Here is a 15,621-nt window from a genome sequence, read left to right as displayed (position 1 = left end):
CTCCTGGCTGGTTATTTTGGGTAATGTCCCCCACCCACCCTACCCTCCACCACAACCCTAGGCCTAGAGCTTGACTTCCTTCACCCTGGGAAAGATGGGAAATGACACACAGCATTCCAAATGAGGATCCCACGAGCCGACCAGAGGCGCAGGGGAAGCAAAAGAGCCATTGTGCTTTGAGGGCTTTGTGCTCCATGTACTGGCACATCTCAATGACCCAATTAGGTGGATCTTGAAATCCTCATTTTACAGATGAGGAGTCCAAGGCTCAGAGGAGTGAAGGCACTTGCCCAAGGCCACATAGCTAGTAAGTGATGAAGCCAAGATTCAAAGCCTGGATTTCTGGATTCATTCTATTCTACTGGGCTGCCTGCATATATGCGTTGAATTGGGGATTCAGGTTAGTCAGCTACAACATCAGCTGCCATCCAGCTGATGGAAACCTAACATCTGTGTGCATTAAGCCGCATGCATATGACAGATGGGTGTTTACCTACAGAGGGGATGGCAAATGTGTGTAGTGTGTGTCCTTCCAGGAGCCTATGGGTCTCTGGGGATGATGTCAAAGATATGGATAGGGTAGGGGAAAGGGATGAATAAAATGCCCATATTCAAGACCACCTAGGCCCTGCTCACACCTCACAGTGATGGGACTTCACAGATAAAAGTGCCAAGGTATGTCCACTTGGTGAAGCTACACTTCCTGGTGAATACGATCATGCCACTGTTTATTGGACTTCTAAAAACGTGCAGGTACTATTTCTAGGAGCTTTGTGGGAAACAGAAATAAAACTACTGATATCAGACTATCTAGTGTGGGCTGTGGGAGAGATTACTAAAGGCTAGGTATCAAGGAGGGCTTCCTGAGGAGGTGGTATTTGAATATCTCTAAGTCGCTAAGTAGATGTAGAATCTACATCAGTAGAAAGCTGTAATAGAAGTTAGAGTCTATTTGACTTTCCAAGGAGTTTTGAGGCGCAAGCATATAACCTTTATTCTCCTTCTACAGAGGTGGAAACCGAGGCCCAGTGAAGTTGAACAGGTTATCCATAGTCACGCAGTCAGCAAGAGGCAGGCCAGGATTTGATCTGGGACCACTGGGGCCAACTCCAAACCCCGCGCTCGGGGCGATCCCTGTCGGTGCCCGCCTTAGCTCAGAGCCGGAGCGTAGTCTGCGGAGCTGGCGCACCGACGGGACGCGCCCGGGGAGGGGCGGAAAGTCGTGAAGGGGCGGAGCTGGCGGCGGGGCGGGCCAGGCGGGCGGTGCTCGGGGTCTGTGCCACTCCACCTGCCCAGGAGAGAGCACGAATCATGGGCTACCGCCGGCCGGGTGGCAGCCGGGCTGGGCCCCGCTGAGCCCGCGGATCCTGCCATGGGCGACTGCGAGCGCAACAAGAAGCGGCTGCTGGAGCTGCTGCAGGCGGCGGGCACCGGCAACGCTCACTGCGCCGACTGCGGGGCCGCGGGTAAGGGCGCGGCTGCGGGGGCAGCCTGGGACCCGGAGCAGGACCCCGGCCCTCCAGACCCCTCCCCTCTTCTTAGACCGGATCCCGCCCGGGGCCCTCGTTGGACCCGGCCGTGACCCTATGACACCTTCGGAGCCAAGCCCCAGTCCATTCACTGAATATCCGACACAGGCCTCCGACCGCTCTCTCCTTAACCTCCTCCTCAGTCTGGACCCGAGTACCCTGACCATCCAGCTCACCTCCCTTGTCAGACACCTTGCCCACCCAGGCCTCGGTCCCTGCTGTCTTTACTCCCGAACGAACCATTTCCCATACCGTGGGACCTAGACATCCAGCGCACCGAGGGGTCCCAGACCGGCGCCCCCTGTCTTTGCAGTGCCTCCTCCCTCGCCCCCAAGCGCTCCCCGGTTCTTCACGCGTTTTTGCTCCGCAGCTTTCGACCCTGCAGACGCCGAGGTGGTCCACCTCAGATTTCTGCACTTGCGTGCAGGTCCTCTCTGGAGTCCTGTCACTTCCACTTAGCGCCCACTTCAGCCTTTCGCCCCCATCCCTGGGACTCTTTCCAAGATATTCCTGGTGGCCACTCCGCCATGGCCGGTGGGATGACCATGAAGGTTCCATCCATGTTGGTATCTTAGTTCACCCAACGTGGGGAGATGGAAAGAGAGAAGGGGTTTCTGGCATGGGCAGAGCTGGACATTGCCTCAGGAATCCTAATTGTTCAGCTCTGCCTCTGCCAGCACCCTCAGCCCGGCCCTGGTTTCCTCGCCCAGATTTCCACCCAGCTCCTCTGCTGCCCTCTCGCCCCGCAGATCCCGACTGGGCCTCTTACAAGCTGGGCATCTTCATCTGTCTGAACTGTTCCGGCATCCACCGCAACTTCCCAGACATCAGCAAAGTTAAATCCGTGAGACTTGATTTCTGGGACGACAGTATCGTGGAGGTAGCAAGGGGTGCACATTAGAGCCTTGGGACAGCAGAGCTGGGGTGGAGGCGGTGGGCATGGCGCTCTCATTTTACAGGGAAGGAGGCTGAGGCCCAGAAGGGCAATAACTAGCCTGTTAGAGCTGTGGCTTAGACAGAGACCCTGAGTTCAAATCCCAGCTTCATCACTTGTTTATTTACAAGCTGTGAGGCCATGACCTTGTTACAAGGTGTGGGCCCTCAGTTTCCACATCTATATTATGGCAATATCACTATCCCCTTTCAGAGGGCTGCTGTAAGGATTAAACACAGGCTCAATGTAGGTACAAAGTAAGAACATCCGTTGCTGTTCTCATTAGCTGAAATGCTGAAGTCCTGGACTGGAACAGAAGTGTCCTGATTTGAGTATCCTGAATCTATAGTCGTCCCTTAGCCAGGAGAGGGACCACTTTGCTCTCCTGACCTATGGAGGACACCTTCAGCCAAGATAATACCATTTTGGCCAGAAAATCTTGAGAGAACAGGCAGTTCTAAACTGTGCTCATTGGCTGAGGATTTCTAGGACTATTGGGGAAGTAGGCCCATGACCACTGCGTGCCCACTCTGTGCCAGGCACTGTGGTAAACCATAGGGCTAGATGCTCTACTTATTCATTTGACACATAATTACTATAAGCCTACTATGTGCTGGGTATTAGGAGAGAGCAAGATAAAGTCTGTCCACATGGAGCTTACATTCTGGTAGAGGAGAAGGACAGGAAACCAGTGAACGAGCACATAAACCTGGAGGTTATTTCTTTGTGCCTTAGAACTCACCAGTTATTGTTTCTTCATTTTTGCAGATGAGATCTCTGAAGTTCAGGGATAAGAATTGCCCAAGGGTCACTCTGTGAATAAATGGCACAGCTGGGATGTGAACTCTGCTCTGTTGGGATCCAAAGCCCATGAAAATTCTGTGATACAGCCCAGTGACCCCTAGGGAGGGGGAGAATAGGGTTCACCCTATTAAAAACCTGACATTTCCTCCCACACTGCCTTCACCCCAGACATGCTACTGCTGTTACTGAGTGCTGACTGTTGGCCAAGGCCACTCTTAACACATGTGTCTCTGGGTCCCTCAGGTGTCAAAGGGCCCCAGTGATCATCTAGACCTGGTACTCTATGGGGCCAGCACCAACTTCCAGCCTCCAGCTACATCTATCTTCTGCAGGCTTTGCAGGGACTGTTGCTGGGGGTCCTGGCCACCTGTGGAGGGGGTGGGAGAAAGAACATGAGCTTTGGAGTTGGACAGGCCTGGTTTCAAATCTCAGCTCTCCATTTACTAGCTATGTCACCTTGGTTAAGTCACTTAACCTCTCTGAGCCTCAGTTTCCTCATCTCTAAAACGGGGATGGTAATATTAAAATGGTTAAAGGGAGCAAATGAACTAATATGTGAGAACTGTAATGTGCTCTGCCTCTATGAGGCATGATTGTTACAGCACTTCATTGCTCCAGGCTAGGGCTTCCCAGCAGCGTGGTGACAGCCTGGTGGGACTTGTCAAACTCCAGTAGGAGTGTCTCCTGACTCAGACTAGGAGCCAGTGAGAACAATGGCCTTCTGGGTAGACTGTGGTTTCATTTCACATTTTTTCTTGCAGTTTATGACCCACAATGGGAACCTTCGGGTGAAGGCCAAGTATGAAGCCAGAGTCCCTGCTTTCTACTATATCCCCCAGGCCAATGACTGCCTGTGAGTATGTGATTTCCTGGTCCCACCTCCCCCACCCCACCCCAACCCCATCTCCTGGCCCTTATCTGTGGTGGTCTCCTCTGTGGACCTGGTCATCAGGGGGATCTAGGAAAGTGTTTAGTACTGTCATGGAGAACACATAGACCTGATTTAAGCTTCTCTCTACCTTTACTGCGTGAATTGTCACTTCCTCTCTCTGGGACTCAGTTACCAGAGGTGTGAAATGGGGCATTTTCTCTGTGATCTGCCCCATTTGCCTCTAATGTTCTCTAGCCTACAGGTGGTGGCAAATTTGAGAGAGAAGAGAAACACTGGTATTCTAGTAGAACAAATGTGTTCCAGCTACTTCCTATGAAGTGTTATGCCTAGGGTTGTCCCAAAGCAGCTGCCTAGGCCCCAGATCCCTAAAAAATAACCATAAAAATAATAGTAGCTACTAATATTTATCGAGCTTTCCCTGTATACTAGGCCCTGTGCTACATGCTTATGTGCATTTGTTGGTTGAATTCTCTCAACAACCCTATGAGATAAATATTTCCTTTATCCCCATGTTAAAGATGAGAAATCTGAGGCTTATAAAGGCAGAGCTGGGAGTCTGGGGGACTGTACCATGGCATTGGGAAAATCCAATATAATAGGGATGGGGGGAAGTTTAGGGGTCCTGTGAAGCAGCAGGATGGTTCAGTTCCCCTGGAGGTGAGGGGTCAGATTTCTGCAGGATTGACTGCCTGAGCCCAAGCCTCTCTCCTAGGGACTCAGCCCCCAGGGCTGCTAGACAGCATCTTGTGTAAGTGGAAAGAAAGGTTGTCTTCCCCTGGGAAGGCACAACCTCATGGAGGCGTGGCTCTCAGGAAGCAGGCTGCATTTCAGCCACCATTGTCCTCTAGCTTCTGCAGGATGATTTGGAAAATGCACAAAATTATACAATTGTACCTGGTGGTCCTGCAATTTCCCAGTACTTAGACAACCCTGGGACTGGCAATAAATACAGTGTAGGGTGGCAGGGGAGGCACAGCTTTTGACTCAGAAGATCTCAATTTCATTTCCTGACTCTACCACGACTTAGCTGTGAGAAAGCAGGCAAACCTCTCCGAATCATGGCATCCTCATCTCTGAAATGTAGATAGCAATGCATGCATCGTAGCCTGATGGTAGGGATTAAATGAGATAATTTATGTGAAACATCTCAAAGGTCATCCAAAATGCTAGTTTTAACCCATTTCCCAGTGTCAGCTTTGGAATGCTGCCTGGGCCTTGACCCAGTTGAAGGGCGTGCCAGGTTCAGCTTGAGAAGGCCTGACTCACCTTGCCTCGCTGCTGCCACTCAGCCTTTTGCTCCAAGGGGAAGGGAAAAGGCACTTGATGAGCATTTACTGTGTGCTGGGCTTTCTGCCAGCATTACACAGACACTACTTGTCATGACTCTAACAACAGCCCTGCACTTTAACCTCTTTTAGCTGAAATACTAATAGCCATTTCCTCCCAATTCTAAAACTCCTCTAAATTCCCCACCTCCAGGACCAGGACTGGGGCCTCAGTTTCCATTCCCTCTTCCAGCTCTGATCCTATGGCTCAAGGTTCCATGGTGGGCTTGGCCACTCTCTTCAATGTCCCAGTGAGGACTGTGCCATGCATGAGATAGGACTCTTAATTGTAAGTGGCAGAAAACCCGGTTAATACCAGCTTAGGAACAAGGAGATTTTATGGATTCTGGATATTAGGTTATACGAAGGACGGAGGTGGAGCCACTATCAGGAAGGATGCGCCCGGGGCTCTCATTCCCTCAGCCGGCCTCTTTCATGTAGCTGAGGGCAGGACCACTTTCATGTCCGCAGCTCTAGCTCCCAGCTCAACACCAGAAAGGGCTTCCAATCCACCCCTCTCTTGGTTTTGCTCCTTTGGGTCCAAAAAGAGCAGAGCTCTGATTGGTCATTTTGGGTCAGGTGCCCAGCCCAGCCCTAGGTCAGTCTCTGTGGTTGTAGGGTGAGGTTGTATAAATCTTAGAACATTTACCTGGAAATGGCGAGGGGGAACCCAATTGAATTAAGTCTGTTCTTGGCTGCGTGGTTTTTATGCAGGGGTTATGGAAGACAATTTTTGATTGGGCTAACATTAAATACCTACTCTGTGTTGAGCATGGTACTAGGCCTTTTATGTACATTTAAACCTACCCTAAGAGGTAGGTAGGTATAATATTGACATATTCACCAAATTCAGAGCAGTTAAGTAACTTGCTCTTGGTTACACAATGGATAAATGGTAGAGAGGGCCCAGGTTCCAGGTGGTCAAATCCCAAGACCACTGCCCTGTCCAGTGTAGTGTGCCCAGCTTTCATGGGCAGACCACAGGAAGGGGCTTGTGGACTTAAGACAGGAGTATACAGTGGGAAGCAGCAGAGTAGATGGTCCAGAGGAGCTGGTCTCATTGACCTAAAGGCTGGGATTGGACTAGCCCAATGGTTTTCAAAGAGCCCACTGGACAATATATTTTCTCTGGCAATGTCTGAAGACATTTTTGGAGACACTGGCAATGTCTGAAGACATTTTTGGTTGTCACATTTGAGGAGGGAATGTTACTGGCATCTAGCGGATAGAGTCCAGAGATGCTGCTAAACATCCTATAAAGCATAGTTCAGCCCCCACAACAAAGAATTACCTAGCCCCAAAGGTTAATAGTGCCGAGGCTGAGAAACTCTGGGTAGCCTGAACAGGCAATAAGGCAGCTGCTGTGACGCTCCTACCCTCAGCTTCAGGGTCTCGGAAAGTTACTGTGGGAAGAAAATGCTTCAGACACAGCTGACCAAAGATTCTCTCTTTTTAGGGTCTTAAAGGAACAGTGGATTCGAGCTAAGTATGAAAGACAGGAATTTATGGCTGATGGGAAAACTATCTCATCTCCAGGTAAAGTTATTTTCATTATCTTTTGAGGTCTGTGTCCTAATGAGTTTTAAAAGACAAAGTGCCTGAGTATTAGGAACAAGGTCCTACTAAAATATCTGTTGCCCTCATGCTGGCCACAGAGGCCCAGGTAGGGGTTCCTCTCCCTCTGAAACAGCAACTCATCAGCTGGTGTGGTTTTATGGTCTGAGTGGCCGAGAAACATATTTGTCTCAGGAAATATAAAATGCAGGAAGACTCACCCACCAGAAACACAGCCCTGCTCCTGTCTAACATAGCCCCTGGCATGGCACAAGTCTTGGTAAGGTGCACGGGCTGGGTTTCAGCTTCCCCTCCCACCTTTGTGCTTAACATAACCTCATCTGTGGCCCCAGACCTGTGGCAGTTTCTGCCCAGCTGCTTTGAGTCCAAGGTGACACTGACCCAGAGAGCAAAGTGCACAAAACCACTCTGTGGGAACCAAAGGCAGCCAGTGCTCAACTCTCCTAGTTATCAAGAGCACATGGTATTCTTCAACCAGCAGGTGTCTAGAGGTCACTCATTCCTTCACTCTGGAGAGTGTCATTAGGCTGATGTCAATTGAAGTCATCAGTCCATTTTCTCAGTATTTAGCCTACTTAAGGGTTTACTGAGTCTTCTTATGAAAGAGCCATAGAAGAAAATTTGGGGGAGCCCAACTGAAATCATAAGACTTTGTAAATTTGGCTCCAGACAGGACCCCTGTGTCAGCTGAAGTAGCTGAGTTAGATTTCAGACATTTTAGCAGCAGGTAGAAGGTTCGCTTTACCCTAAGACCCTATGAGGTTTGTGAGCTGCTTGTTTGTCTTAAGGCCACGGGTGTTCACTCTTTCTCATCCTTGGTGGCTAAGGTAACCGAGAAGGGTTCCTGTGGAAGCGGGGAAGGGACAAGGCGCAGTTCCTGAGAAGGAGGTTTGTCCTCCTGGCGAGAGAAGGCCTCCTGAAGTACTATACTAAAGAAGAGGTAAGAGGCCAGAGCAGCGAGGGGTCCCCTCCCTGAGCACTGGGCTCCCACCCCACTGAGGTCTACGTTTTAATCAAGTAGATTGTCTTGTGGGTGATCTGAGCCACTGAGAGTTAGGTACCACATCCTATTTTTCCTTGGTTATACAATCAATCTAATTTACTAAAAAATGTACCTTCCATTCACCTAGAAGGTCGTAGACCGTGCCCCGATTAAGCCTTTGATGATCACTTGATTTTACTTCATTTATTCGTCCATTTAAGAAGTAGTTATTGAGCACCTACTATTTACTAGACATTACTGTAGGAACTGGACACATAGCCGTGAACTAAACAAAGCTCCTGTTTTCATGGAGCTTTCATTCTGATGGAAGGAGACAGATGGTAACCAAATCGCCCATCAGTAAGTTCTAGGAAGTAAGATAAAAGAGGGTGAAGGGTTAGAGAATGATGAAGCATGGCAGGGAGGGTTACCACAGAGTGGTCAGGGAAAGCCTCTCTGATGACATCTGAGCAGAGAACTGAATATATGTGAGTTACATAGCTGTGTGGGGAAAAGAAGAAGTAGGGGAAACAGTATATACAGAAGCCCTGAGCATGGTCCTGGCCAGCACATATATCCATGTGCTAATTAGAAAAGGTGATCGTCTGAGGGGGTGGAGCCCCTTGGCCCCAGTCTAGACAAACAGTTGCCTGAACTGCAGTTCTCACTTGCACCCTCAGCCAGGGGCTTTTTGTTCAGTGGACAAACTGCTCAAACATAAGCCATAGCCCTGGCCTGAGCTGGGAGTGTGTTTGGTGGGACTAAAGGGCATCAAAGAGGTCAAAGTGACTGGTGCCGAGTGAGCAAAGGAAAGGATAAAGAGAGATGATCACAGAGTGAAGGACCTTGTAGGCCATGGTAAGACTTGGGACTTTTTTTTGCAACAACTTTATTGAGATATAAATTCACATACCGTACAATCCACCCATTTAAAGTGTACAATTAATGGCTTTTAGTGTATTCGCAGAGTTGTGCAACTATCACAATCAATTTTAAAACATTTTCATAAAAGAAACCTCACACCCGTTGGCTGTAATCCTCTACTACACTCTACCCCGCTAGCTCTAGGTAACCACTAATCTACTTTCTGCCTCTATAGATTTGCCTATTCTGGACATTTCATATAAATGGAATCATACAATATATGGTCTTTTGTAACAGACTTCTTTCATTTAGCATTATGTTTTTAAGGTCCATTCATGTTGTAGCATATATTAGTACCTCATTTCTTTTTATTGTCAAGCAATATTCCACTGTATGGAAATATCACATTTCATTCATTCATTGGTCGATGGACATTTGAGCTGTTTCTACTTTTTGTATAGTTTGAATAATGCTGCTATCAACATTCATGTACAAGCTTTTCCTGTAGGCATATATTTCCATTTTTCTTGGGTTTATACCTAGGAGTGGAATCGCTGGGTTACATGGTAACTCTATGTTTAATCTTTTGAGGAATTGCTGCACTGTTTTCCAAAGTGGCTGCACCATTTTATATTCCCACCAGCAACGTGTGAAAGTTCTAATTTCTCCACATCGTCATCAACACTTGTTATTATCTGTCTTTTTGATTATAGCCATCTTTGTGGGTGTGAGGTAATATCTCATTGTGATTTCAATTTACATTTCCTTGATCTAATGATGTTGAGCATTTTTTCATGTGCTTATTGGCCATTTGTATATCTTCTTTATAGAAGTGTCTTTTCAGATCCTTTTCCCTATTTTAATTAGATTATTTGTCTTTTTATTGAATCATAATAATTCTTTATATATTCTAGGTACAGCTCCCTTATTGGTTATATGATTTACAAAAAGTTTAGACTTTTGGATTTAACTCTGAGCGAGGATACTATAGGACGGTTTTGAGCAGAGAAGCGATATAATTTGATTTACGCTTTTTAAAAGGAGCACCCTGGCTGCTGCTGGGGTGATGGTGGGACAGGAAAGGGGCAAGAGTAGAAGCTGAAAAACCAGTTAGGATGCTACTGCAATAATCCAAAGGAGGAATAATGGATTAGAGGGTGGCGGAGAAGGAGGTGGTTAGAAGAGGTCAGATTCTGCATATATTTTGGAAGTAGAACCAAGAAGTTTTACTGAAGGATTGCATGTGAGGTGTGAAAGCAAGAAGAATGAAGGATGATTCCCAGATTTTTGCCCTGTTCAATTAGAAGGATAGACTTGCCGTTGGATGAGATGGCAAAGACTTAACTCCCTAAGGGGATGATCGAGCATCCTTTTCCATTTGAGATGCTTGTTAGTCATCCAAGTGGAGACATTAGGAAGTTGGATATGTGAGTCTGGAGGTTTAGGGAGAGTGTAGAGCCAGAGTCACCAGCACGTAGACTTGTTTAGCAATGGGACTGTCTGGGATCACCTAGGCAGGGAGAATGCGTAGATGAGAAAAGACATTTGGTATTTTAGTTATTTGTTGCTGAGTGACAAACCACTATAAAACTTAGTGGCTTAAAACATCCTTTGGGTCAGGAATTTGGGCAGGCCATGGCTGCTCCAATGTACTTCATACAGCATTAGCTGGGTCATTCACTTGTTGCATTTAGCTGGTGGTTTGGCTAAGCTACAAGACCCCGGAAGCCTTCACTCCCCGTCTGGTGCCTTGGCTATTCCATGTGGCCTGTGTCTCTCCATGTGGTTGTTCCTCATTCAGGAATCTAGCTTGAGCTTCTTTACAGCATGATGCCTGGCTTCCCCCAAGTAAATGGGGTGCTGCAGGCCTCTTAAAGGCTAGTCCAGGAACTGCTTTCTGTATGTCAAAGCAAATCATGCAGCTGGACCCGATTCAAGGGGAAGGGATATAGATTCCACCTCTCGATGGGTAGAGTGGCATAGGCACACTGGGAGGGAAGGAATTGGTGAGGGCCATCTTTGGATTTTATTTACCACACTGAACCGTGGGACATCCCAGGATTTAGAGGACAGAAAGATGAAAAGTTTCCAACAGAGAGAGATAGATGGACAAGCTCCGAGCACTTTAGCCTTCACCTTATTCCATTTTCTATATGTAGAAATTATTATTTGTCTCCCTTGTTGCTTTCCTAGATAGATCAGAGCAATGCCAGAAGGTCTTATCCAGTGTGGCCTCAGTCTGGGACCAAGTGAAAAATGGTGGGGATGAAGAGTATTAACTCTCCAAGCGAGAGTAGGGACTTCTTCTCAGTCTTCAGTTTAGAGCACTGAAAAATGTTACAGGTACAAAAAGAAAAGGCAGGAAGAAAAAGCGCTGCTGCAGAGTTAGGAGAGGCCAACAAACTCCAGCGGCCACTGAGAGTCAGCCTATGGGGGAATCTCATCCTTGGTTGGAAAAAGTTGGTTTGTTTCTCAGTCCTAAGCCAGTTCAGTCTAAAACAGTCTAAAAATAGAATGAATTGCCTTTGTTCTTTTTTCTTTCCCCACAGGGACATTTTTACAACTATAAAGGTAACTCATTTTTAACTAAAAATTTTGGGTAATACAAAAACGTATAAAGAAAGTGAAACTCAAGATATCTCAACATAATGAAATGTTAATCCCAGAGCATTAAAAAACAAAATGAACAAACAAAAAAACGCCCGCAAGTCAAAAAGAAAAAGGTAATTGATTGGAAAAATAGGCAAGGGAAATGGATTGGCAGTTCACAGGAAAAGAAACCAAAATACCTGATATATATGAGAAGAGATACAAATAAAGTACCTAATGCTCAATGTCTCAATGTCAGGGAAATTCAAACTAAAACCACAATATGGAGTGATGTCAGAAACATGGCGGAGTGAGAGACGTCCTCAGATCTCTCTCCTTGAAATAACAATAAGCTGAACATCTAAAACTCAATAAAACCACAATATGTTATACTACACACCCACCAGAATGGCTAAAGTTAAAAAGGCTAACAACACCAAGTATTGGTTAGGACGTGGAGAGACTGGAACTCTCATACATCACTCGTTGGAATATGAAATGATACAACCTATTTGGAAAATAATTAGACAATTTTTAATAAAGTTAAATGTATATTTAACCACATAACCCAGCCATTCCACTTATAGGTATTTACTGAAGAAGAACAAAAACATATGTCCACAAAAAGATTCGTACACAATGTTCTTAGGTACTTTATTTGTAATAGCCAGAATCTGGAAAGAACCCAAATGTTCATCTACAGCTGAATGAATAAACAAATAGTTATATATCTATAGACTAGACTGTTGCTCAGTAATAGAAAGGACAAACTACTAAAAAAATGCAACAATGCGTATCAATCTAAAAAATATTATTCTGAGCAAAAAAGTCATAAACAAGAGTATGTATTATATAATTCCACTTATATGAAATTCTAGGATTCTACACCAAAAGAAGAAAGCAGGTAATTGCCTGGAGTTGGGGTGGGGTAGATGAGGATTAACAGACAAAGGGGCAGGAGGAAACTCCCCTGAGGTGAAAGTGATGTTCTTTATCTTGATTGTGATGGGGGTTACATGGGAATATATGCTTGTCAAAAATCAAATTTTACTCTTAAAATGAGTACCATTTATTGTTTATAAATTATAGCTCAATAAAGTTCATTAAATAAACTAGGGAGATCAAATTTCAAACCCATCATATTGGCAAATATATTAAAAACTGGCAGTGTCGAGTGTTGGTGAGCATATGGGGAAAGGGGAATTCTCCCATCTTATCGATGGAAGTAAATATTGGTACAACCACTATGGAGAGCCATTCAGCAAAATCATTTGGCAGTTTCCAGTAAGTCAAAGATAAACACACTTGTGATCTAGCAATTCCCTTTCTAAGTATATACTGTGATCTAGAGAAATTCTCACATATGTGTACCAGGGACACAAGCTGACTGCAGCGAAAAATCAGAAATAATCTCAATATCTGTCAACAGGAAAATAGATAACTTTTAGTGTAGTCATTTACAAGAACAAACTAGATTAGTATATCTCAACGTGGATAAAACTAAAAAATATAATGTTGGGTGACAAAAGCAAGATTAGAATGCTTCTTTTACCATTAAATTAAAGCCACATAAAATAATACTATATATTGTTCATAGATACGGGAATATATGTGTAAAAGTATAAAAAATGAACTAGAAGAATAAACGTCAAACTAGTGACAGTGTTTGCCCGTGGGGAGTGGAGAAGAAGAAAGGGCATGGTCAGTAGTATTTAAAGGGATGTGGCTTTATTAGTAACTTTTTAAAAAGTTAGCAACTTTTTAAAAAGTTAGAAACAATATTGACAAATTAGGTGTATTTTTTGAATTTTTAGTGTTTCTCATAGTAAATACTTTAAAAGGAAAACCTTCCAGTAATCTCTCAAGAAAATCATTAATAGTGTTGGTGTAAATCTGTCTATACCTTTTAGGCATGTTCAAATATGTATAGTACATATGTATATATGTGTGTTTGTATGTACGTACATATACATGTATATAATGTACATATATTTTGTGTGTATGTGTGTATAATTTTTGTTTCAGTAGGTTTCTACTATAAATCCTGTTCTGGGACTTGGCATTTCGCATAGATATCATGTTTTTTTAAAATTTATATTGGTAATATTGATCTAAATTATCCTTTAAAAAATTTTCTGGCATTTCATTGTGTAGATGTACCATGACATATTTATTTAACTCATTATCATTAATAAACATTTAAATGATTTCTTATTTTTTTTTATGATTGTAAGCAACATGACAATAAGTATCTTTTGATATACATGTTTGCACAGTAAAGCAATTACTTCCTTAGGATAGATTCTTACATGTGAAATTGTGGGTCAAAGCAAAACACTCAACATTTTAATAAATATGACCAAATTTCTCTCTAGAGAAGACTTCCATAGAGCTTCCTTCAGGGATGAAAATGTTTTATGTCTGCCCTGTCCAATACCCGAGCCACCAGCCACAAGTGGCTACTAGAGCACTTGAAATAGGGCTGAGTAAGGAACTAATGTTTTATTTTCATTTAATTTTAATTTTAGTAATTTAATTTTATTTTTTTTAAATGCCTACAGCACCTGGTCTTCCTAGGTGGTCTCCCATCCAAGTACTAACCAGGCCCAACCCTGCTTAGCTTCCAAGATCAGATGAGATCAGGCATATTCAGGGGGGCATGGTTGTAGACTTTAATTTTAATTTTAATAGCCATGTGCAGTTCATAGCTACCACAGGTCTACAATGTCTGTATCATTTTTCTCTCTTATCAATTATGAAGGAAACCATTCTTTTTCTCTTCCTTTCTCAGCATCAGGTAGTGCTTGAACTGTGTTTCAGAGCCCTGAGAACAGAGAGTAGAGTGTGGGAAGGAGTGCTCTGAGGACTCCACCTCTGCTTTTCCCTGATTGATTTATCTGTTTTATTTTATTTGTTTGGCTTCCACAGATGATTTGCTTCAGAAAAAGTTCTATGGCTAAAAACGTTTGAAAAGTCCTAAGTTCAGGCTTTTCCAAGTCCCCTTCCAGCTCAGAGAGGCCAATCTGATTAAATAGGAATGGTGGGATGACTGAATGATTACAGGAGAGCAGTAGAGTATCTGTGCATCTTAAGATTAGAGCAAGAACATTTAAAACCCATGAAAAGTCACTAATTTGTTATCTGTTTGCATTAAGGCCTTGGTAAAGGTAATGAACAGCCGCCCTACTGACTCTCAGTATTTTGAGTATCTATTTCCTCTCTTTCAGAGTAAAGGCCCCAAAGCTGTCATTAACATCAAGGACTTGAATGCTACCTTCCAGACAGAGAAGATAGGGAACCCTCATGGGCTGCAGATCACCTATAAGAGAGAGGGCCATATCAGGAACCTGTTCGTGTATCATGAAAGTGGCAAGGTGAGATCATTGGCATTACACACAACCTCCAGGTCAGCACCTGGAGTATGCACCCCAGGACGCGGCAGGCCCAGCTCACCTGCTGTCTTGTTCAGCTGCCTCTTGAGATTTGCTGCTGCTATTTGCCTTAACCTATTGTCGCTTTCCGGTCTGAGACAGAGATATGAGGAAGGCAGAGGGAGATCGGAGAAGGGGACCTGGTAGGTACTATGGATGTGGTCTGAACAGTGCATAGCCACCAAGGGTGTCCAGTTAGAAGAAGAGACTGTGCCGCAGATGGCAAATCCAGGTAGAGCCAGAGATTCTAAATTTGGGAGGAGGAATGGGTAGAACCTCAGGCAGCGGTGTACTCTAGGGCTTTGCTTCTTGACATGTAGTCCTGTACCCACAGCATTAGCATCACCTGGAAGTTTATTAAAACTAGAGTCTCAGGCACACCCTGGACATACTGAATTAGAAACTGCATTTTAACAGATCCCCAGGTGATCTTTACGCACATTAAAGTTTGAGAAGCACTTTTTAAGGGTTCAGGAAATCAGATCCCTGGTTCTCAGTCTATAGTGGGTTCTTAGTCCCTGGTGGGCTCTCCACTGTAGCTCAGACTGCTGGACACTACTGGACACCTCTCCATGCTAATTGCTACCAAGAAGACTTTTGCTGAGGTGCCCAAGGTCTCTGATACTTATAGCACCTGGCTCCCTCCCATTATGCAGTTGTAGAGCATCTAAAAACCTAAGTCTGGCCACTGGCCTC

The 15,621-nt window shown here is 44.8% G+C and overlaps 1 protein-coding gene and 1 non-coding gene across 7 annotated transcripts in view; one reads left to right on the top strand and one right to left on the bottom strand.

Moving 5' to 3' along the window:
- Positions 1-15,621, top strand: part of ADAP2 (ArfGAP with dual PH domains 2) — a 34,177-nt gene that overhangs the window by 9,902 nt on the left and 8,654 nt on the right. For 2 of the 6 annotated variants that reach the window (XM_006924976.3, XM_015599135.2), the window contains exons 1-6: positions 1,265-1,466; positions 2,279-2,409; positions 4,029-4,120; positions 6,941-7,020; positions 7,887-7,999; positions 14,722-14,868. In XM_006924976.3, the coding sequence (XP_006925038.2) occupies positions 1,373-1,466; positions 2,279-2,409; positions 4,029-4,120; positions 6,941-7,020; positions 7,887-7,999; positions 14,722-14,868 (657 nt within the window). In that variant the 5' untranslated portion in view covers positions 1,265-1,372. Of the gene's footprint in view, positions 1-1,264; positions 1,467-2,278; positions 2,410-4,028; positions 4,121-6,940; positions 7,021-7,886; positions 8,000-14,721; positions 14,869-15,621 lie in introns of those variants that run through there. The other 4 variants (XM_025041572.1, XM_015599136.2, XM_015599137.2 and 1 more) reach the window with 4 other exon arrangements.
- On the bottom strand, positions 14,047-14,165 carry LOC112473290. The gene has a single exon (XR_003043983.1). It is a non-coding gene; the product is annotated as a 5S ribosomal RNA (ribosomal RNA).

The sequence above is a fragment of the Pteropus alecto genome, unplaced genomic scaffold, assembly GCF_000325575.1.
Source record: "Pteropus alecto unplaced genomic scaffold, ASM32557v1 scaffold98, whole genome shotgun sequence".
Classification (NCBI taxonomy): Eukaryota; Metazoa; Chordata; class Mammalia; order Chiroptera; family Pteropodidae; genus Pteropus; species Pteropus alecto.
This window is presented reverse-complemented; position numbering and strand designations above follow the sequence as displayed.